Source organism: Micropterus salmoides, unplaced genomic scaffold, assembly GCF_014851395.1.
Source record: "Micropterus salmoides isolate LMB-PRFRI ecotype aquatic unplaced genomic scaffold, ASM1485139v1 Ms_hic_scaffold_20, whole genome shotgun sequence".
NCBI lineage: Eukaryota > Metazoa > Chordata > Actinopteri > Centrarchiformes > Centrarchidae > Micropterus > Micropterus salmoides.
The window spans coordinates 17,608,258-17,629,729 of NW_024041151.1; the positions used below are offsets into that span (position 1 = coordinate 17,608,258).

At 38.5% G+C, this 21,472-nt stretch overlaps 3 protein-coding genes across 3 annotated transcripts; 2 read left to right on the forward strand and 1 right to left on the reverse strand.

The window, feature by feature from the left end:
• The first annotated feature begins 153 nt into the window (after nucleotides 1-153).
• On the forward strand, nucleotides 154-7,715 carry snx24 (sorting nexin 24). Its single transcript, XM_038733747.1, has 7 exons — nucleotides 154-1,625; nucleotides 3,222-3,305; nucleotides 4,214-4,318; nucleotides 4,541-4,635; nucleotides 4,764-4,793; nucleotides 5,021-5,085; nucleotides 5,261-7,715. The coding sequence occupies exons 1-7, from the start codon at nucleotides 1,557-1,559 to the stop codon at nucleotides 5,329-5,331; spliced, it is 519 nt and encodes a 172-aa protein (XP_038589675.1). The 5' UTR covers nucleotides 154-1,556; the 3' UTR covers nucleotides 5,332-7,715.
• Nucleotides 7,716-7,754: 39 nt separating this feature from the next.
• Nucleotides 7,755-15,149, reverse strand: ggcx (gamma-glutamyl carboxylase). Its single transcript, XM_038733744.1, has 15 exons — nucleotides 14,955-15,149; nucleotides 14,491-14,691; nucleotides 14,202-14,360; nucleotides 12,625-12,790; nucleotides 12,446-12,524; nucleotides 12,223-12,329; nucleotides 11,959-12,122; nucleotides 11,531-11,832; nucleotides 10,997-11,128; nucleotides 10,507-10,658; nucleotides 10,191-10,360; nucleotides 9,920-10,050; nucleotides 9,003-9,150; nucleotides 8,647-8,851; nucleotides 7,755-8,536 (listed from the first exon to the last, which is right to left on the reverse strand). The coding sequence occupies exons 1-15, from the start codon at nucleotides 14,977-14,979 to the stop codon at nucleotides 8,377-8,379; spliced, it is 2,301 nt and encodes a 766-aa protein (XP_038589672.1). The 5' UTR covers nucleotides 14,980-15,149; the 3' UTR covers nucleotides 7,755-8,376.
• Nucleotides 15,150-16,237: 1,088 nt separating this feature from the next.
• On the forward strand, nucleotides 16,238-21,461 carry gmcl1 (germ cell-less, spermatogenesis associated; the record flags this gene model as incomplete). Its single annotated transcript, XM_038733745.1, is given in 12 exon segments — nucleotides 16,238-18,156; nucleotides 18,696-18,877; nucleotides 18,979-19,102; nucleotides 19,220-19,316; nucleotides 19,407-19,504; nucleotides 19,625-19,737; nucleotides 19,835-19,900; nucleotides 20,165-20,249; nucleotides 20,349-20,439; nucleotides 20,618-20,758; nucleotides 21,194-21,263; nucleotides 21,386-21,461. Coding segments are annotated over 11 exon segments (1,137 nt in total), but the record flags the coding sequence as incomplete, so codon positions are not given.
• Nucleotides 21,462-21,472: the final 11 nt, after the last annotated feature.

Below are 21,472 nucleotides of genomic sequence, written 5' to 3' on the forward strand. Positions count from 1 at the left end.
TTATCACCAGTTTGAAGTGATTACCAATGTGTCTTGCTTTTGCTTCTTCTAAAGAAAATCACAGTAAATACAAAGAAAAATACATGTACTCCAAATAGTTTATACTCCATAAAGGACTCAGGCTAAATAGTCATCATATATACTACCTCAATTCCCATACATCTGAGAGTGGAAGTGTTGTGTTTCACCTTGGAAAAGTGTACAGGTCCTGTGGCTGAGTCCTTTATGTACAAACTATTGATTGGGGATACATGTATTTTTCTCTGCATATACTGTGATTTTATCTATGTACCTTTTGACTATATGTAGCATATATATGTATATATATATATATATAGCCTATATAAATCTGTGTATATGTTTAATATGAAATGTATTTTTTTACTATTTGACTGATATTTTTGTTATCTAGCATCCATCCTCAGTGGAATGCCTTTTCTACACACACACACACTGACTGAAAAACACAGACACACACACACGTTAAAAAGAACATAAAATATAGAAGCTTTGAAGTAGGTCGGATTATTTTCTTTACAGATTATGATAATTTTTTTGATTAATTTATTTAACTTTTAACTATCAATAGATAATCAGAATTGTAGCTGATAACTTTCCAGTCTGAGCTACATAATGCCATTTTAGTTCAAACTAATTATTAAACCATCAGGCTAATAAGTTAACCATTGATAATTAAATAATAAAGATCAACACGGATCCCCGAATAATCAAAAAAAGTTTAAATGATTTAGCTTTTGACAAAGCTGCTCATGCTACATACTGAGCACTATGACTTACTCACTCCTTCTAGCTCTCTTTTTGGTCTCCACCAGCTCCTGAGGAAAACATCTGGCTTATTAGCTACTGAATGCTCCCCTCTGTTCACGTGCTGCTAGCTAACTGTGTCTGTCCTCTTAAAAAAGAAATCATGTGAACCAATTTTTAATATAAAATATTGATAGTAGTTGGTTTAAGGGAGGCAGAGGGCATGTGATTGGCTGAAAGATGAGGGGGCCGTAACTGGTGACACCAATGTCTCACGAAATGTGACATTATGAAATAGAGGAATGAACTATGAAATAAAAACATGCTTTTATAAAAGGAAATGTTATAAATAAAAAATTATAATTGGCTCCAACAAAAAAAAATTTATTATGAAAATAAGAATGATGAAGCAACCTTTTAACATACTATTATTTTTTTAAGTATTCGGTCATGTATATATTCTGCACAATGTATACATTTTTGGATTTCTTTGGTTATTTAATATTTAACACTGCGGGGGCTCCATAATTTGGAGAACTTCAACGTTATTGTTGCACAATATTAAAATGAACCATAAAATCACAACCTGGTCATCTGCAGTATCCTCCGCCCCAGCAGGCGGCGCCACTGACACTTTGCGCATGTTGTTGGAATTCAGTGATTTTTATCAGGCTGCCAGAGAAACTGGAGTAAACCTTCACCACCAGCAGTGTGAGTGTGTGTATGTGTGTGTGTGAGCGCCCCAGTGGGTCGATTATTACCTACAAATCCGTTCGTTTCATAAAATCAAAATGCATCCAGTTAGAGTGTCGATCCCGTCGTTTCGTTCAGAAAACAACTCGATCGAGAAAGGATACACGGTAAGCTGCTCTAAAACAAGCTGTGTCTCTGTCGTCTGCTTTGCTGCTGTCATCAGTTTTTCATTTTAACTCGGATATTATTCTGTACCCTTGAAATAAAAACCTGTTTAACATCGCGGATCAAGCAGCGTAAATGTCACTTGTTCGGTTAACAGCCGAAGCCGCACATCAGCCCTTAAGCCGCTTCTGTGTTTATACATTGTACGCACTTCATTGTAAATCAATCAAATAATCTAAAGGAGCAACTATAACGTTACTAGATAATACAGAGAAAACTCCAACTCAGAGACTTCTGAATTTGTGTCTAGATAGAGCCACTGGGCATGTAAACCAAAACGTCCAGTCACTGGTTTTAATAAAGCTTTCTTACATAAATTCATTGTACCTTGTGTCAAGTGTCTATGATACATTTCACTTTAAAGGTACATTAGAAATTTAGTGTTGCAGTTCCAGATGGTTGTGAGACTTGTGAGAGACATATATTTTTTAAATTGTCAAAATCAAAGAAGCATGGGTTGAGATATACTGACTTTTACTAGTCCTTAGAATAGGTCAACCTCTGAAAACGTTGGATCCTACATTTCCCATAATGCATTCAATAACCTTTTGATTAGACCCTAATCTTTCATTTCTTTCAAACTCCATGGCTGTGCCTCCATGCCTGTTTTTTTCCAAATTTAAAAAAATAGTTTGCCCTTTTGGGAAATATACTTATTTGCTTTCTTGGAGTCAGGCTAACAGTTTCCCCCTTTTCTCATTCTTTATGCTAAGCTAAAGTAAAGTCATATTAATCCTCCCGCCAATAACTTTATTTCCCAAAATGTTACTTTAAATTTTGTATTCCTCAAACACTATATAAAGTGAGTGGGAAGCTTGCCAGGACCAAGTGAATGTGATAGTGGAAAAACCTTTTCTAATGACATTGACAAAGAAATTATACACTGATCATGTCATGGCCAATACCTGATCCACGGCGCTGATACCAAACCATTGTACTGGATTGGTCCATGCCTAATTTTAAGCCTCCCTTAGAGGTGAAACCAGTATCTAGTATTTCGTAAGAGGAAAGTAACTGATAAAACAAAAGTCAGAAAAATAAATATAATTTGTTCTTCTACTTCCCTTTAATCATCTTGTGACAAACTGAGGGTTGTAATTGTTACTTGTCAGATCTCTGTCTTTGGGAGATCCAGTATGTGTTTATGTGAGTCCAGAATTGCATTAACAACACTGCCGTCATTTAAGAGTTGACTTCCTTTTTTTACATAATGCTGGCATGAACAGCAGCGTGTATGCAGTATCTGCCTTTTACGGAAGAATCCAGCTGAGTGAAGGAAGTCCGTTTAGGGATGTTAACAGTAACTCTGACAGGTCAAATTGTTCTTCTACTGCAGCTGTCAGATGTTTCCTCTTGGTAACTAGCTGACATAGACTGTAACTGACAGCTCCGCAGTCAGCTGGTCAGTCAGTCACGCACTGACTGGTTGCACTGGGTGGGGATGTTAGTGGCTGATGGGCTCTGGTGATAAATCATGATTCCCTCAACTGACTCTCAACAACAGAATTCAGTAGTATTAACTATTTCCTTTCTTTCAGGTCTTTAAAATTGACGTGCTGATGAATGGCAGACAACATTCTGTTGAGAAACGCTACAGTGAATTCCATACTTTGCATAAAATGGTGAGATTTAGTGTATCCCTAAAGTTTATAGTCATTTATTGCTGTTGAGTATCAACAAACACCTCCATTCTCATGAGTTAACATTTAGTGTTCAAGTGAAAGTGAAAATCTTGTTTTTTACATATTAACCACCATGTTTGAGCATTTTAATGTCTGGATTTCCCTAAGTTCTGAAAATGGTTATTTAGTCAGTTAATTAATTGGTAAAACCACTGAAAATTAATTGAGAGGCATTTTAATATTCAGTTATCATTTTAAGTAATTTATCAAATAAGGCAATTGGGTTCTATGGGCTGCGGTCTTTAACGTTTGCGAGTTTAGAGACTAAACAATTAACTGGGTAATAAAAGTAAAATTGATTTGACTTTTGTAAAACCCTATGTTGCACATACCATACAAAAGGATGGAAGTGTGCTTCACAGAACATAAAAATACATACAAGAAATGGGAACATTAAAAACACAACATTGTCTACCCATCTACTAGTGCAAAAAGAGGTGTGCACTGTAGGCATGCTCAGGAAATCACAGCAAATAAATAATGAATGTTTTCCATGGTGGTTAACCACGTTCACCATACTAGTTTGTTTGAGGTTGTAGCTTTACAGATGAGTTCCTTTTCCTGTCCTTTTCATTAGTCAGTAAGTTTTTACTTATACTGTGAAATATCACACCATCTACTCAGTGGGTTGGCACAATATTTTGTAGTGAGATCAGGTCAACATTTTAATTTGTTTGATACTTTAGTTAGTGACCTAAGTAACCAGCCAAAATAATGACAAAGCCAATGATATTGGCTGTAGCTATTTAGCAAAAAACACACTACAATAGGATGCAAACTCTTGTTTTTCCTCTTTCCTGATCTACCATGTACTGTATGTTTTTAATGATCCTTTTAAATCCTTATAGCTAAAGAAGAGCATAAAGCCACCTGAGATCCCTTCGAAACATGTTAGAAACTGGGTTCCCAAAGTCCTGGAGCAGAGGCGACATGGGCTGGAACTCTACCTGCAGGTACTCCAACACCTTCATTCTACTTGCTGGGACTGTTTGCTTAAAATCAAGAACCAGAACATTATGTCTATGAAGTCAGTATCATAAACTGAGCCTTTCTGCTTTTACCAAATACAAATTTTGTCTTTCTCAAAGTAAACACACAAAGAAAGGTCATGCAGGCCACTTGAGTTGTGTACTGCTGTTTCATGTGCACATTGCAATTTGCTTTTGTTTTGTCAGACTATAATTATGGAAAATGGGGTTCTTCCAAAGATATTCCTGGATTTCCTGAACATCCGCCACTTTCCTTCAGTGCCAAAAACAGAAAGCTGTGGGTGAGTTGAAACTGCAGCTTTTTTAAATGAAATAATAAATATATAAAAATAATATTTTGTTTGTGGGAGAGTTTGTTCCCAGACTACTGGAAGGCTATGTGGCTTAACTTTTATTTTTCCTCTCTAAGGTCGTTTGATACAGAATCAGAGGAATCAAGGTGAGTCGTTTTGTTAAATGTTTCAGTGAACTATTGGATGAAATGGTAGGTCAGACGTTTTGTTTTGCACCATTTTGAACCAGTCAGAACTTGAGTCACTATTTGCTCTGTACTTGAACCTCACACACAATGTCAGTGACACCGCCTACGTTCTTTATCCTGTTAATTTATATGCAGCATGTAGCCGCCCACAACCTTCTGACTTCTCCTTTTTGGACTCTTCTCAGTAAACTTTCACATCAACCAGTCTTGCTGTTTCTGAGAGACCCCTACCTGCTGCCTTCTGCACATGGTGAGTTGAGGTTACTTAAGCATAATATCAGAATATTTGTTCGGTACTTTCATCATCAACATTCTAATAGCAGCATAGTTGAAAAGATTAATTATGGTAAATTAACTATAAACTACATTACCTACTTTAATGTCTTCTAAGTCAAAAAAAACTTTCTTTCCTTCTTCACTTTCAGATACATTTTCAAATGTTGTGATAGAAGGTGTGATACATGGAGTTTTCTACCCAGATCTTCAACCAAGGTAGAGCTGCAGAGCCGAATCTGAGGGCACGGCACTACAAACGTGCTCCATATTTTCACACCATTTTAGGTGTGCATCAGGAAGGACATAACATGTTAAGATAGACTTAGCCTCACTTAAATTTTCCAAAGCATAAAACAAAAATCCATATATTTAAAAAACAAAACAAAGGGATGCCTTATCTCGCAATAACTCACTGGCACTAGATTTAAAATGTAATCATCCATTGACCTTACGCCCAGTAACTTCACCATTGCCATCAGATAGAACATGAACAATATTGACCCATATTTCAATGGATTTAAATCCTAAGAAAGTAGTTTAATTAAACGTCAGTCAGCTATAAAATGTAACTACATGTGAAACAGTTTGGCAAGTTAACGTAGATGTGTTGAGGCTTTACAATCCAAATAATTAAGTAAAGATTATTTGCAGAAATGATAGAGCATCATTAGTAATTAACTTATATTTTCCTCCTTTCTTAAGAAAGTTTGTGGATCAAGTGGACATAAAAATAAGAGGCAAATCAAAGTATGGGAGACCTTAAGTGCTTTTTTGGAGAGAGAGAGTTTTTAGTTAGTAAATACCAGAAGTTTGTGAATGGCTCTCCAACTCTGGGGAACCAGAAAAGAAATGTTGATATCTGCTGGACTGAAGGTTAGTCTGCCAGACACAGAGTAGGCCTGTAAGGGCAAAGCACAGGGCTGGCATGGGGAGCTGGATCGTGGCCTGCAAACAGGGAGGTGCCTTTGTAGCACCAGACTGTGGTTTTTGAATTTGTTCTGAGCTGCCAAATTGAGCCACCTGAGGGAGAGCAGTGTGGGACAGCGTGGAACAATTTCGAGGCTGCATTCTGGTGGAGTTGACAGATACGTGCCACATGTTAGGGTGGAAATTATTTGAGCTTTGTAAGTAGGTTGTGGCAGTGATGTGGACCTCCTTTTTGTTTTTTTTTGAGCATCAGGCGCTTGTGAAGGAGTACTGTCGTGTTTACAGTGGTGCTTGTGAGCTCTGTGGGGCTGCTTGAAGCAGCTCGGTTTGGTCAGGTGATAAGTGTGTGGTTTTGGGCACAAAGCCAATTTGAAATGTAGCCAGGACTGACAGAAATATGTGGCACAACCTGTGAATGAGGAAAGACTTCTTGATAGCATTACACTCCTATGGCATTGTCAGAATCACAATAGTATTAAAAGGATCAAAATCAGTGCAGCAGAATCAGAGATATTGTCTTTTTTTATTCCACACTTTCTTTCTTTTCGCCTACATTACCCACAATGCAGCTCAACCATCAACAGTTTGGGTCATAGATTCAAGTGTGTTATCTTAGTACCAGCTTGGCTCTCCTCCTCCCTCTAAAGCTTTTCCCATGTAAAATAAAAGCTGAGATGTGTGTGAAGGCATAGCAGCAGAATGAGCCTATCACAAGGTTTAAACTGCTCATTGCTGTCCCACACAACATGCAAGTATGGCATTTGAGATATATATATATATATATATATATATATATATAATCATTATAATCACAGCATAGATTCTCCTTATTACTGACTAGATCCAACGCAAACCTGTTTCTGTTATGTTGTCCCAAATCCCATGAAAACTCGGAAGTTGATTTTCACATCAGGGTTTTAGATTATGCATGAAAATGAGGATCATGTTTGATTTGCGAACACAGGTGGGGAAAATAGGCTTCCGATAACACTTGCTAAAGGCCAGTATCTAACACTAATACCAGTCATGTTACATTTAACGTTGGATGTACACATAACAGACGGCCAGTTTTTCACTTGTGGTGATTGTAGGCATAGTCAGCCATCATGTAAAGGGATGTGTGTTTTGTTTTTCAGAGCACTTATAAAATGACAGATGGTTATTTATAAGACTTAAAACCAGTAAAACACTGTGCAATATGAAATAAAATGCAAATTGTCTTTATATTGTTCCTTGCGAACGAATGTCTGTGAAAGTACAAACCATCTCCTGCTGTGAGCACTTGTATGACTTGACTTGTAGCTTTTATGACACATTGTTGCACGTCCCTTCTTGGGCAGTAATTGATGACACTTCTTATGTGACTGGACCTCCACTACAGCACAGTGACAACTAATATATGGTATTTATACTGAATTAAATTAATCCAGCGCAATTAACCTCAACAGATCATGATTTTATGTTTTAACAAAGTAAATCATTTCCTAGAGCTCCATCGCATATAGATTTATATGTATTTATATTGTGTAAGATTGTTCTGTTTGTGTTCTGACGACGTGTCAAGTTTCATTTATGTGCCATAATGTCAACCTACAGTGAACACTGGAATTCTACTGTAGCACTTTAAGATGGGCGATATGTAAAAATACTGACACCAATAAAATGTGTTTACACAAACCTTGTTTGTTGACTTTATAAAATTAAAATAACATCAAATTTAATGAAATCATTAGCTCTTTATTAGAAAAGTGACTAGAAAGGCCATCGATTAACAGGCTAACAATTATTTAGTATTTCTGTCAGTCAGTTTTTCTCACATTATAGGGTTAGCTTGAAAGTTGATATGTATATTACCCAGAAAACAGAGAAAACCTCCACATATCTTATTGCATGTAAATTTGCTTGTTATAACTCAGCCAGAATTTTTGAAATTATAGCTGGGCAATAAACAAAACATTTACAGGAACGTTATTGACCAACCTGATCCTGTTCACGTCAATATGTTTGCCAAATTAAAAATTAAAACTTTCAGTAACATGTTTGTTTGTTTGTTGTACATTTTCATTTTAAAACAAGGATTTTTAACAAACATGTCATCTGCATAAATTCAGATTTGTAAACAAACGCTATAACAAAATACTGACTTTACATTTGGAAATGATCTGAAATGCCGTATTTTCAGATGAATAGAAAATTAAAAATCTGCTGATTTCTGGGCAGCTTGCTGTCCCAGTAACAGTCCAGTAGTAACAACACTCACACACACACATCCTACTGGAATATGTTATCCAGCAACCGCAGGCAATTCAACAGAGTATATTTGGTCCCAAAGGCAGCTTTAAAGTTCTCCATGACCAACTTCATCTTTCAGCCGTTCGTCCTGGTTTGTTTCTGTCTGAGGTTCTTTCATGTTAGCGAAGGCAACTTCTCTTGTCAGCTGTTCAAGAGGAGGGAGACCCACCAGCAGGTTTCTCATAGCAATAGCTGTCATCAAGAACCTAAAAGAGAAGGAGTGAGTTCCCAGATTAATTTAGGTTTTGGTTGTGCACTTTGTGTTAATACGACCAAACCTGGCAAGTCACTGTACTGTTGAGAGGACGACACTCACCCCCTCCGTATCGTATAGTACTTTTTCACTGCAAAACGCTCCAATCGCTCCAGCACGCTGGCCTCCCTGCGTTTCTTCACCTCCTTCATGCGGCGCTGCCTCTTCAGGAAAAGCTGTACAATCGGGTCGGTGGCGTTGACCTCTGACCCTTCGTCACTGTCTGCAGCGATGAGAGGCTGCAGCTCAGGAGGAAGGGGCTCGGTTTCTGCGGGATGAGACTGTCCAGTCAGCATCTTATGAATGTTTTTGGAGCCTTTCTTGCATTTAGATGAAAAAAGAGAAAGTTCTCAAGGGGGTCAGAGCTGTTTAACATTGTGATCTTTGAGGTCATTTTCCTATTAAGTTCTGCACTTTACCTGTCCCATTGCGAATGCGCTCCTGCAGCTCAAACAGCTTGGTGAAGTTCTCTTGCAGCGCCGTCTCTGTAGTGTTGACGTAGATGTACATGTAGCAAGATGGGTCTTCAGACACTGTGTAAACCTTATGGTAAGCTCCAGCAGGCACCTACACACATACACATGGAAAATGCTTGAATGTGTCCAGAGACCTGTACTACAAAGCAGGATTTGGTCTTAACCCTGGGTCACGAAGGTGGTTCACTTCTTGCCGGGGTCCATCAGCATAGTAAATTATACTGCACACCTAGTCTGCTCCAGATAAGGTTACGTTCGAGACAACAAATCAATATATATAAAAGCACCGCATACTGACCAATTCATTCTCTTGGAGAAAGGATGTATTAATAAGACCTAAGTTCTAATAGTACATCCACTAGATACTCATGATGGTTTCTTAGGAGTGCAAGGGTTTTCAGAGATCGGCAAAGCAGTTTGGTTTGTCTTTTCAAATTTTATATATATATATATATGAGAGTTATAGATTCCAGGCGGGGGAACTTATTTGTTTCAGCTTCTTAAGCCATATGTTGGCAGTGCAACATGTTGGAGTCATGCGCTTACGTACAGGCTACTGGTTAAAGGGAGTGTTCAGGAAAATATTAAAAATATAGAGTACACGGATATTGATTTTTTTCGGTAGGCCTTCTATTTCATGGCTGAAATAGGTTTTGCTGCTGACCCTGTCCACAGCAGTACATTGCTTAGCTTCTGTACCAAATACAACTCTCTGCTTCTCCAAACTGGGGACACAGTGACCGCCATCTACTGCAGGTAATACAATGACTACTGTACCTCATACAGCCCCACTTCCAAAAATTCCACACTAATCCTTTAAATGGTATAATGTTAATGGTGGTGATAGTGTGTTGCTGTACCTTTATCTGCTCACCAGGCTGAAGAGTGTAGTTCTTTTTCTCCCCCACTACCTCAACGTTCACATTGCCCTGCAGTACATGTATGCTGGTGTTGCCCAGATCTTCACTTACAAAGTTTTCTAAGTGGAGACCTAAAAGGTAACATGTTCAGTTTGGTAAAGTACCATGTAGCACCAATTATTACAATGGCTAAACAAAAGAACAAATTACAAACATAACAAACATACAAACATTTTTCCATCTAAATGAAAGACAGAACAAGGTTTGTTACCTGGGAAATCAGCGATAAAGACAATCTCAGTCTGATTGTCCAAACTGCCCTCAATTTCCTGGAACTTGGTCCTCCACTGTGACAGGTCCACCAGCAGAGGCATCAGCCATGTATTTGGTTGGAAAGGTGACCAGTCAGCCTTCACAATATCCACACGGGGATCAAAGATCCTTAGAGAAAAATCCAGAGAAAATTTTAAAAACACACATTCTTACTATTAGTTCATAAGGATTATTTATTCGATACATCTAAATGACTGGTATTATATATATATATATATATTAGCACATTTTTCTAAAGCAAAAGCCACTCATACCTTTGCTGGAAGCGTTCATTGATGGACACCCAGATGTCAAAGTAGATTTCCGGATCAGAGATATTATAGCGGGGCAGGAAGCGATTGAGGCAAGTGGCATACTGCTTTAGCATGTCTCCATGGTCTTTCCAGCGACGGCTTTGTGTGAACACCTTCAGTATACAGACAGTATAATTATTACTATATTACTAATCAGCTCAACTGTAATTAAGAGAAAATCACAATCTTAAAAGTCAAGTCAGGACGCGGCATAAATAAGTACAAATGTGAAAGCCTGCAGCCAAGTCATTTAGACAGGTGTTTTATCATGCCAGGACTAATGGGCCTAATTTATCTGAAATGCTTTGCAATGTGATTGATGCACATACAGTACATACATACTCTGCATCATGACTGTCTACGCTGCACTGATTTACCATATAGACAAACTGAGTGTAATGGCAACTTTACTCATACTGTTTCTGTCAGGTTTTTTTTCCACGTAACTCACCCCAGGGTTCAGAAATCCAATTTCCCCAGTTTTTCCATCTTTGTAGGTGATCTTAACATGCTGATGGCTGCGGGAGTGAACCATCATGTCCCATGAGTAGCCGTACAACCCGTTGGTCCAGTTGTTGTAACCCTGCATGAAAACAAAACATTAAATAATAATTACATGCTTATAATAAAAAAAAATCACACTGAAAGATTTCTAACACTGTCACCACTTCCACTATACAAAAATCTGTATATAAACCAAGACTTTATATTCATAAAGAACCAAAAGAAAAGTGTTTATATCAGAAACTGGATAATGAGTATCTTCCTCTTCAGTGCTTTCACCTCTCTGGTGACAACACCAGTCTGAGCTGTTGTTTGCTCAGACTCATGAATCAATAACCGTTGACTCTGATTGAGCAACTATCAGTCTGGTGACTCAGAGAGGATTTAAAATGTTTTTCCTGGCAGCAAAGTACAATCCTATTAAACAGAATTTCTCTGTGTAGAAAAAGTACCGGAAGAACATTATGCAAGGCAGATGTACCTTTGTGATGAAATGAGAGTAAGGAAGGAAGAACTGTTCTATTATGTAGAGAATAGTAAAAATGGCTCCCAGCTTGTGCTTGAGTCTCAGTTTGGAAGATTTGGCAACAGGCGGGGCCTCCTGGCGTTGGGTGCTGGTGCTGTGGATCTCAGTGTAAACACAAGAAGTACTGGGCTGAGGTTCTGTTGAGGTGAGTGGCAGGACTGCCACTAGGAATGCTGGGAAATGAGCAAAGAATCTTCTTGGCCAATTGGGATAGCAGAAAAGAGGACTGGTGGCCAGCATCGTGTAGGAAAACATCCCTGTGGAGGATTAACATTCTCAGTAAGATGAAGGTAAAATGATACCCCACTAATTAAAGCCAGAATTAAAAAGCATTCATGGCAACAATGGCAAGATGTTTTAATGAAGCACAACAACAGACTCACCAATGCTGAAGAGCTGAGAGTTCATACAGTGGAAGTAGGAGACAAAGAAAAATCCATAAGGTCGTGTGGCATCAAAAAACAGCAGGTAGCCGGCGGTCAGATCCAGAACAAGGCCGCCTCCATGCACCACCAACAGGTTTACTAACTCCACAGGAAGAATCAATCTGAAAAATAATGTGTTGTACAGCAACATCAGAGTGGGAGCACTGACGTAGTGACTAAAGGCTAAAATATCTTTGGACTGAGCTCCTAAATAATACATACTTGAAAGGATCAAACAGCCAATGGTGTGCCAAGTATGACATTGAGTATCCCTCCACCCAATCAGCATCCAACTTTTTGATTCCAGCAATGAAGTATACAATAAATATCTTTGAGGATCAAAATACATTAACATCATTAGATCATCTTTACTAAAGCTATGATCATGAATATTTAAGTTGAAAAACATACAGCATTAGCTGTTATTAGTATCTGGTGCACAGACCTGTGCCCTCAACACAGTGTAATTCCATAGAGGCACGTGAGCATTTCTTATAGAAGGCCTCCTTAGTCCATCGATTGACCTACAAGTAGACACAGGTATAAAAAGGTCTTCTTCTGTTGAGCTCAGACATATAGACAGGGCAGAAATGCGTGAGGAAACGCCTATAAACATCAACTCACCAGTATCTGTTGCCATCCATGAGTGTGAGCTGAAACCCAATGAGGCCGTAGAGATACGAGTGATTGTTCCAGGCTGTTTTGTCCAGAAAGAAGATGTACCAGTACGTCGAGATGAACATGAGGCAGGAGAGACGGTAGAAACAACCAAGCATGATGCCCAATGCTCCTTCAGTGACACACATAAACACACAGCTTCAGTTAATAATAATAATAATAATAACGGTCTTTGTTTCTATTAATTAGTCTATTTTTACACATAAATATCTGTTAACTTATTCATGGGGAGTCCTCTTCAGCCAGAGTAAACAATTGAATCAAGTCTTCTGTAGCTGTGGGGAGTTTTGTCAAATCTGAGAAAATAACGTCACAGTGATGTTACCCTCTGGTTTGTGGACTACCATTTCAAAACCTTGAGTTTGGCATTTTGGCCATGTGCATTGCTACGCCTGACAGGTCACCCTGGTACGGTCATTCCCTCATAGACTTCTAGACATCCGACCTATTTTTGCAACCAGTGGAGTCCCCTGCTGGCCATTAGAAAGAATGCAGGTTGAAGGCACTTCCGCAATGGCTTCAGTTTTCATGTGTCCACTTCTTTTTTTTTTTTTTAATAATGTCTATGTATTTAACTAACAGAGAGGGTCTAACCAAAAGATGTTATAGTGTTGCATTATGGGAAATATAGGGTTTGGAGTTTGACCCATATTAAGGAATAGTCAGGATATCTGACCGTTCTGACCAACTTGGACTATTCTGTCTCGTGGGCAAAATCAAGACAGTTTCTAAACAATAAATACAAAATTATTACAAATTATAGAGAATTAACTTAATTAACAGTAAGAATTATTGACATTGTAACATGTAGATGCTATGGATATGAACATACAATTTATGTTTATTTTGTCTGAGAAGATTATTGCCACTTTTTTTACATTTAATGCATTATAATGTATGTTGTTGTATGTAAACAATCCCAGTTAAAAGTTGTATGCGACACATGTCATATATAAATGGAGTACATACGTGCATTCAAAACAAACTCTATTACAGTATCTATAATGTTTTAATAGATGTTTTTAATGCTGAAAATGTCAGAGATGTGAAACATCGACCGAAGACATTAAGTTAAATTCCTCTATGGTCTGAAATATATGTTTATGTTTAGGGGAAACACATGTTGTCTAAAACTGGAAGTGTTGCAAAGAGTAGAACATGGATATGTACCAAGGCTGGTGTGTCAACTTAGTAAAGTACAAGGTTTGTAGCCCTAATGATTTTTTTTAATCAGTATTCATTTACTTTGTCATTGTGTTCTGCTTTCTGTTTGCAGTCTTGCTTAAGCTACAGTGAATGGGGGACAATAAATGGGGGAAAATAAAGGTCTGGAATATGTGCTTTCATCTTCACTACAGACAGCCACCCCACAGAGAGTGGCTCCTATAAAATAACTGCATCTAGACTCAAAAGGGGGATGGGCTTTTCCTTCCCAAGCCTCAGTAAACACTGAGGTGTGAGCCTTGCAACATGTAATTTTTTGGACATAAGCTTCTAACATTGGAAAAATGAGTGTGACCCACCGAGGAACATCACCACATACACCAGATACATCCAATCCAGTGGCAGTGGTTGTAAGAAATTGAAGAGGGGAAAGCGGCACACAGGGGCACCATCCAGGTATTTGTAGTCCAGGTGACTGAGGCCACGTTCCTGTGTGACGTCGATAGCCATCAGCAAACCTACAGGACAGACACACAATGAAGTTGGCAGGGCACACAGATTTGCAGCACAAAAGGTGAATGGGAATGGGAGCAATTTCAAAACAATTTAAACCCAGCAGGCAGTCTGAGCAAATGGCATCTTAACTACCAAACAAGCAGCGGAAGATGCCTAGAGATGCAGGGTCAGTGGGACGGTTCAGGAGGGCCACCAGGCTACTCCAGGAGGCCAGGTCCTCCTTCCTAAACCCAAAGATTTTCTCCATCTTGCTTTTGGTCTGTGGTTGATCTTTTGTTGGAGCTGCAGTCGTCTTCGCAGTTTCTTCCTCTCCATCACTGCTCACAAGAGCACCTAAAGGATAAACCATAGACCAGACACGTGATACAAGGTAGTATGTTTTTTTTATGACTAAGAGCAAGATATTGTACTAAACACGATGTCGACGAACTTAATGTGCTTTATTTACAAAACATTCATCTCTTATGTATACACGAAACACGGGTTTTGTTTAGTTAACAGCGTATCCTTTGTTCCATGTTTGCGTAAGTGGCTTTTATATTGGCTAAACAACAACACACCGCCACACTGACTGTCACAGCTAACAATAACCTCACCTGCAGTTGCGCCTCTCGCCTCCATGCTACAAAATGTTGAAAATAAAACGGATTTTGGTTGGGGACAGGGTTCAGAAAAGTCCTCTCTCTGCTCTCCCTGCCCCAGGTGGAGGTGTCCTGCCTGGTCACGTCAGTGAAACGGACAAAGTTACGTGTCACTGTCCCACACATGCAGGCTAGTCGAGGCAGGGAGAGGAGGAGGATGTTTGGGGGGATTGGAATGTTGCGAAAGAGGTGCTCGTCGTTTATTGGCTGATTCCTCCGTTGAACACGCCCACTATGGGAACACCCCATACGTCATATCCTGAAGCCAATGGATTCCTCACGGTGGCGTTTGTTAAGGAAGAAGCCCAAATACTTACAGTCACACTTTCCCGGAGAAGGGTTTCATTGTTTTTCTAGACTTCTATAAGGCTTTTGATTCAGTGGAACACCCTTTCATAATAGAAACTCTGAATAATTTTGGTTTTGGTCAAAAATTCATCAGCCTTATTAGTATGTTATATAATGACATAAACAGTTGTGTAGCGTTAGAACATGGTACTTGCTCAAGATTCCCAGTCAGTAGGGGCATTAGACAAGGTTGTAACAGCTCCCCTATACTCTTTATAATGGTCGCCGAATTACTTTCCATTTTAATTAAAACCAATGGAACAGAAGGTTTAAACAATTTTGGAAAGAATATTATAAGTCAATTCGTGGATGACACTACGTTATTTTTGAAAAATGAAAGACAAATATCCAAAGGACTAGAATAGCCTAGAGCAGTAGGCGTGAAACTTAATTTTGACAAATGAGAAATATTGGCATTACACGATCAACCAGCCCAGACATTTTGTAATATCAAGGTGAAAACTGAAGTCAAATACTTGGGCATAACTGTCACCAGGTCCAAAGAAATAAGAGAGAAAGAAAACATTTCAAAAACTATTAAATAATGTAAAACTATTTTGAATTCTTGGCTACAAAGAGACACAGCTCTATTTGGAAGGGTATTATTAACTATGATGGAAAGCTTATCAAGAGTTATCTACTACTATGTCACTACATTAGGAGAGCTGACGTGATTAAGAGTGTCGAGGAAGGTGGTCTGAATGGCATAGACATCTCTGTTATGAACAGGGTCCTGAAATTAAAATGGTGATTCCATCTGTTATACTATCCCTGATGCAATCTTTAACAAAATGGGAGGAATCAATTTCTTATTGCGATGTGACTATGATTTATGCAAGCTGCCTGTGAAACTGTCTGATTTCTACCAACAAGTTCTCCTGTATTGGAATCTAGTATACAAGCATAACTTTACACCACATAATACGCCCCTGTGGAACAACAATACCACTACCATGGAAACTAAAACAGGTCGAGTTAGTTAATTTGTGGTAATATTTAATCATGAAACTTGACAAGAATCACAAGTGGCACACAAAAGCAAGCCAAAGTATATAACCTCTGACTGCATATTAACAGAACACAGGATACCACTGGAGGGCAGTCATGTGTTGAATACTGATGTCTGTCATCTCAGTATTTTGTTCTTTGACCGGGAGGCTTTGAAGTAAAGATAATGCTGTCAGGTATTTACTCTCATATTACATGCCATGTTTTTGATGTTAAATGCTATTTACTCTGCAGTTAAAAGAGAGAGCAGAATTAAGGGCAATCTTGTCATTATTGAATTTTAAAAGGTGAATAACAGTGCAGGATCTTTTCCAGGTTAACATATCCCATCTTTCACAGTGGCAGGAGGAGTAAAGTTTTAACTACTCAAGGAATTGAAAGGTGACCACCTCTGTTGAATCTCAACTGTCTGTATAGAAACTGATGATATGTTTTGACCCTTGCAGATGGTTGTTGACTGAACACTCAGCTCAGCTCAGAGGTTACAGCTTAGCCTGCACTCAGTGAGGTATTCAGATGTGAGTGGGAAAGGGTGAGTGAAGTGGTTAAAATTGACAAAACAAGAACGACTTTGTGGACTGGTTGCCTTGGAGCCATTGACAATGTCTTATACAACCCAAGTGTACATAAAACCTTTCAACATCACAAGGGAGAATGTTGTTTCAGGAGTGTTTTAGTAGTAAATATGAAAGACTGTGTAGTTTTGTACTACCAAATAATTATAGGGGAAAATAGAGAGTTTTTTTTTTAAATGTACTATATTAGTATTAGGCTATATGTGTAATGATTAATACAATTAAAGCTGTTTTTATTGCTTTTTCCTTCTGAATTCAGTCAACAGAAAGCACAAGTTGACACTTTTTTAACATGATATTGAGCATGCTTGGCTGTTATCTTTTGTGCTCCACCCTTTCTGCTTTCTGTATGGACTTAAACACATTTTAAAGTAAACCCATCAAATCAATCTATAAAAACCAAGATTAAGGCCCTTTAATAGCCTATATACACAGTTTTGGACAGTTTTTCTGTACATAAATTATTAAAATATAATTTTCCTCTCAAAAGTTTCAAGTGCAGTCTTAATTACAGTCTGCATTAGGCAGATGCATAAAAGACTAAACATTGTTGATTTGGCAGTGTCCTTTGGACTTAAAGGAAACCAGAATGACTGGTCAGGGGCCTATGGTTCAGCCAAGGCCGAATGTAGGACAGGTCATCCAGTTTCAGTACAGTCGTCAAGTTGTTTTTATTTCATGGGACAGTTAATAACTGTTATAAAGGCTTATGGATAATCTAAGGTTTGGATGCAATATGAAGGAATTATTAAATAAAACAAATTAGACATATAATGTAAACAAAGATTTGTGATAGATTCGACTGGTTTTCCAGGCTTGTGTAATAAGTCCGCCTCACGGTAGGTGGCGCTGTTGAGCAGCACAACCACCTGTGACGTAGAAACGCTGCGCCTAACCAGCGAGAGAAGAAGAACAACAAAAGCAGCCGCAGATTTTCAGTTGGTAGTTCCACATCATCTCCTACCTCTGAGTTTACGTTTGCTTTAATTTAGAAAAATGTAACTGAAACAAAATAAGTTTTTTCGGCCTGGAGGCTTGTGTGGAGAAGCAGCTTGTCAGAAGCAACGCTGTTATTGTTTTCTTTTGTGAATTCGGCAGCTAAGCTAGCTCTAAGGTTAGCTCCTCTTCAACTGTCTACGTCTGACAAAGTGTCTGACCTGAGATAATCAGCCGGTGTTTACCGTCCAAATTAACCGACACCTCTCCCTCACGGTGCTAATCATCAGGTAAGGTAGTTCAGTCGTTGTTTGTTGTTAAACAGACTGTACGTCTGGTTTGCATATGCTGAAGTAGGATTAAGTTATGAAGAAGTTGTCTTGTTATGCACTCACACTCAAAAATACAATTCCATGCAAAGCTCTAGGCCTTTTGGGATAATTTAGTACCTTTCTTTCAGTTAGATATACACATAATAACAGCCCCATATTAACTAACACATTTGTTCTAATGTCATTTGCTTTATTCATCAATAACTTGCTGCTTTTTCTTTCATATATTTTGTTAACGTTAAATTAAATAAACAAGCAATTTGAAGACCACCTATGAAATAATCAAAAAAATGAATCAACAGATTAATTAAGAATGAAATTGTTGGTTGAAGCCCTAAGGAAAAGTAGCAAAAGCAAATGTCCCTCCCGTCCATTACCCTAACAGGGTTTGCTCTCATGATTTTGATATTATAGGTCTATGCAACTCTTTTGCAATACAGTACAGATGACCTGTTGTTTTTGGCAATTGTTTTGTTTTTGTGATGCTTCTTTGAAAGCTTGAGATGGGAAGTCTGGGCAGCAGGTTCCAGTCCCCCTCTCAGGGACCAGAGGAGGCTGCAGAGGGCACAAGTACCAGCCGCAAGCATGGTTGTGAGTGTAAGAAGAGGAAACGAAATGCCCAGTGTGACTGTGACAGTGAACAAGAGGAGGACGATGCTCTACTAGATACACCTCGCAGGCAAGTCAAGTTTAAAAAAAATAATAATAAAAAAATTTTTGTCTAACAATTGTTTTTGTCTCTTGTTTTTTGTTTTGTTTGTGTTTCCCAAACTTGAGTAGGAAAAAATTGAAAAGCACATCGCGATACATTTATCAGACTTTGTTCCTGAATGGGGAAAACAGTGACATTCGCATCTCCGCCCTGGGACAGGAGTGGAACCTCCACAAAGTGTACCTGTGTCAGGTAAAACATTTACACAAAGACAGCCACTGATAAATTCTTTTTTTTATGTGGGTTATCATTGTCTATCACTTAATACTCTTTCTCCTTCTCTTTTCTCTTCCTTCTTGCATTTTGCAGTCAGGGTATTTCTCCAGCATGTTCAGTGGCTCTTGGAAGGAGTCCAACATGATGGAAATCAACTTGGAGATCCCAGACCAAAACATAGACACTGAAGGTGAGAGGACCTCAGTCACAGAAATAAGCAGTTGACTGTGTTTGTTTATGTGGTGGGCTGACTGGACTATACTGTTTTGTGTGTGTGTAGCTCTACAAGTCGTATTTGGATCTCTGTACCGGGATGATGTTCTGATCAAGCCCAGCAGAGTCGTCAGTATTCTTGCCGCTGCTTGTATGCTACAGCTGGTCAGTACGCTGAATGAAGTCAGCTGTTGGCTGAAATGTAAAATTACCATCTTGGTTTTTGTTTATGCAGTCATATGATATAACACCTAATCAAGTCTCGTGGTTTGTTGTTGTCTGCAGGATGGCTTGATCCAGCAGTGTGGAGAGACCATGAAGGAAAACATAAGTGCGAAAACTGTGTGTGGCTACTATGCTTGTGCCAGTATCTATGGCTTGGATTCAGTCATGAAAAAGTCAGATTTGAATTAATTTTAATTATTTAAGATTTATGGGTTAATCAGTCTTTAATTCTGTGTACTTCACACTGTGTTTGTGCATCTCTTTCTGCAGGTGTCTTGAATGGCTTCTAAACAACCTGATGACCCACCAAAATGTCGACCTGATGAAAGAACTCGGGTATATATGCTCGGTTCACAATTACTTAGTTGTGTTGTTTTGCCTACATCCTTTGTTAAAGTATCATTTTAACTTTTCTAATTTTATATTAACATGAACCTCAAGATCGCAATGTGCTGCTATATTAAAGTTGTCTCAGTTAGTTTATCTGCTGTGACTTAAAGAAAATGAAATGGTCGTGTTGAGTAATTATGTTTCAAATCACGGTGTAAAAAATATTGTCTATGACCAAACTCACAATTTGTTTCTGTACTGCATTTACAGAGCAGAGGTGATGGACCAGCTCATCCAGTCCTCGGATCTGTTTGTCATGCAGGTGGAGATGGATGTGTACACTGCTCTGAAAAAGGTACATGGAAAAATTATGTACTTTATAACTCTCAGACACACTCACTCATACCATCAGACCTGTTTCTAAGAGCTCTCTTTGTAATTTTTCTCTCTTTAGTGGATGTTTCTGCAGCTCAACCCGTCGTGGGATGGACCAATCAAGCAGCTTCTGCCTGACGCTGATGCCTGGCTTTGCAAACGCAGGACAGGTACTGTTAAGCCACATCTTATTAAACATGCCCTTGATTTTAACAATTTTAACAACAATGCCCTTGATTTTAACCTTCCTTGGATACTTATTAAACAGTTATCTTCATGTGAAATCTTTTTTTGTTGGTAGCAACACAAAGGTGTTTGACTCTGTTTCCAATTGATTCTGTTCTACAGACCTGTGTGAGAAAGAGCCCTTCTTAGACACAGAAGAGGGCGCACCTTTTTGTTCAGTGTTTAAATACGTTCGTCTCCAATACATCATCAACGATCTGGCATCTGCACGTATCCTGGAGAGGGACAATATTTTGCCCCCTGGTAAGATATGGTTCTGTCTGACATGAATGTGATTCTAATTATGCTCTGGAAAAAAATAAATATTTAATTTCACTATCTAGTATCAAAGTTTTCAAGGGCTTTCACGTTACTTGGACAAGTAAGTCCAGTTATGTAGACCAATATTTTATTTCCATCTTTGTGTCTAATTCAGTTGTTTAAGTTGTCTCATTTCATTGTCATTGGTATAAAGAACTAAACAGACTTGCTTAGATTTTAAAGACTGGGAGAGAAAGGGAGAGTTTGAGTGGTGGAGAGAGAGAATCAAAGGGAGAAACAGAGTGAGCATATGTCACCAAACTATAAGAAAAACTTAAAGATGAATTGTAAAGCAGTATTACCATTGTTCATCTTAATGTTTACATCTCTTGGAATGATAAATGTTTATGCACTGCTTTTTATTCTAACATATTCCAGATTGGTTAACGTCGGTGTACAAAAACCAGTGGTTCGCTATGCTCCGGACAGAATTTGACAACGATAATGGGTGAGAACCTGTGACTGAATAATTGTAATGTCAGAGGACTGTTTCATATGACCACAAGTACTGTATCCATAGAATATGATTTTAATGCTGTTGGGATGATGAATGCACCTGTCTGTCATTAGTCCCCATGAAGCTAACAAAGAGGAGTTCGAGCTGAGCAGTATGCGATGTGGCAGGAAACTGACTAAAGATGGAGATGTGAGTTGAAC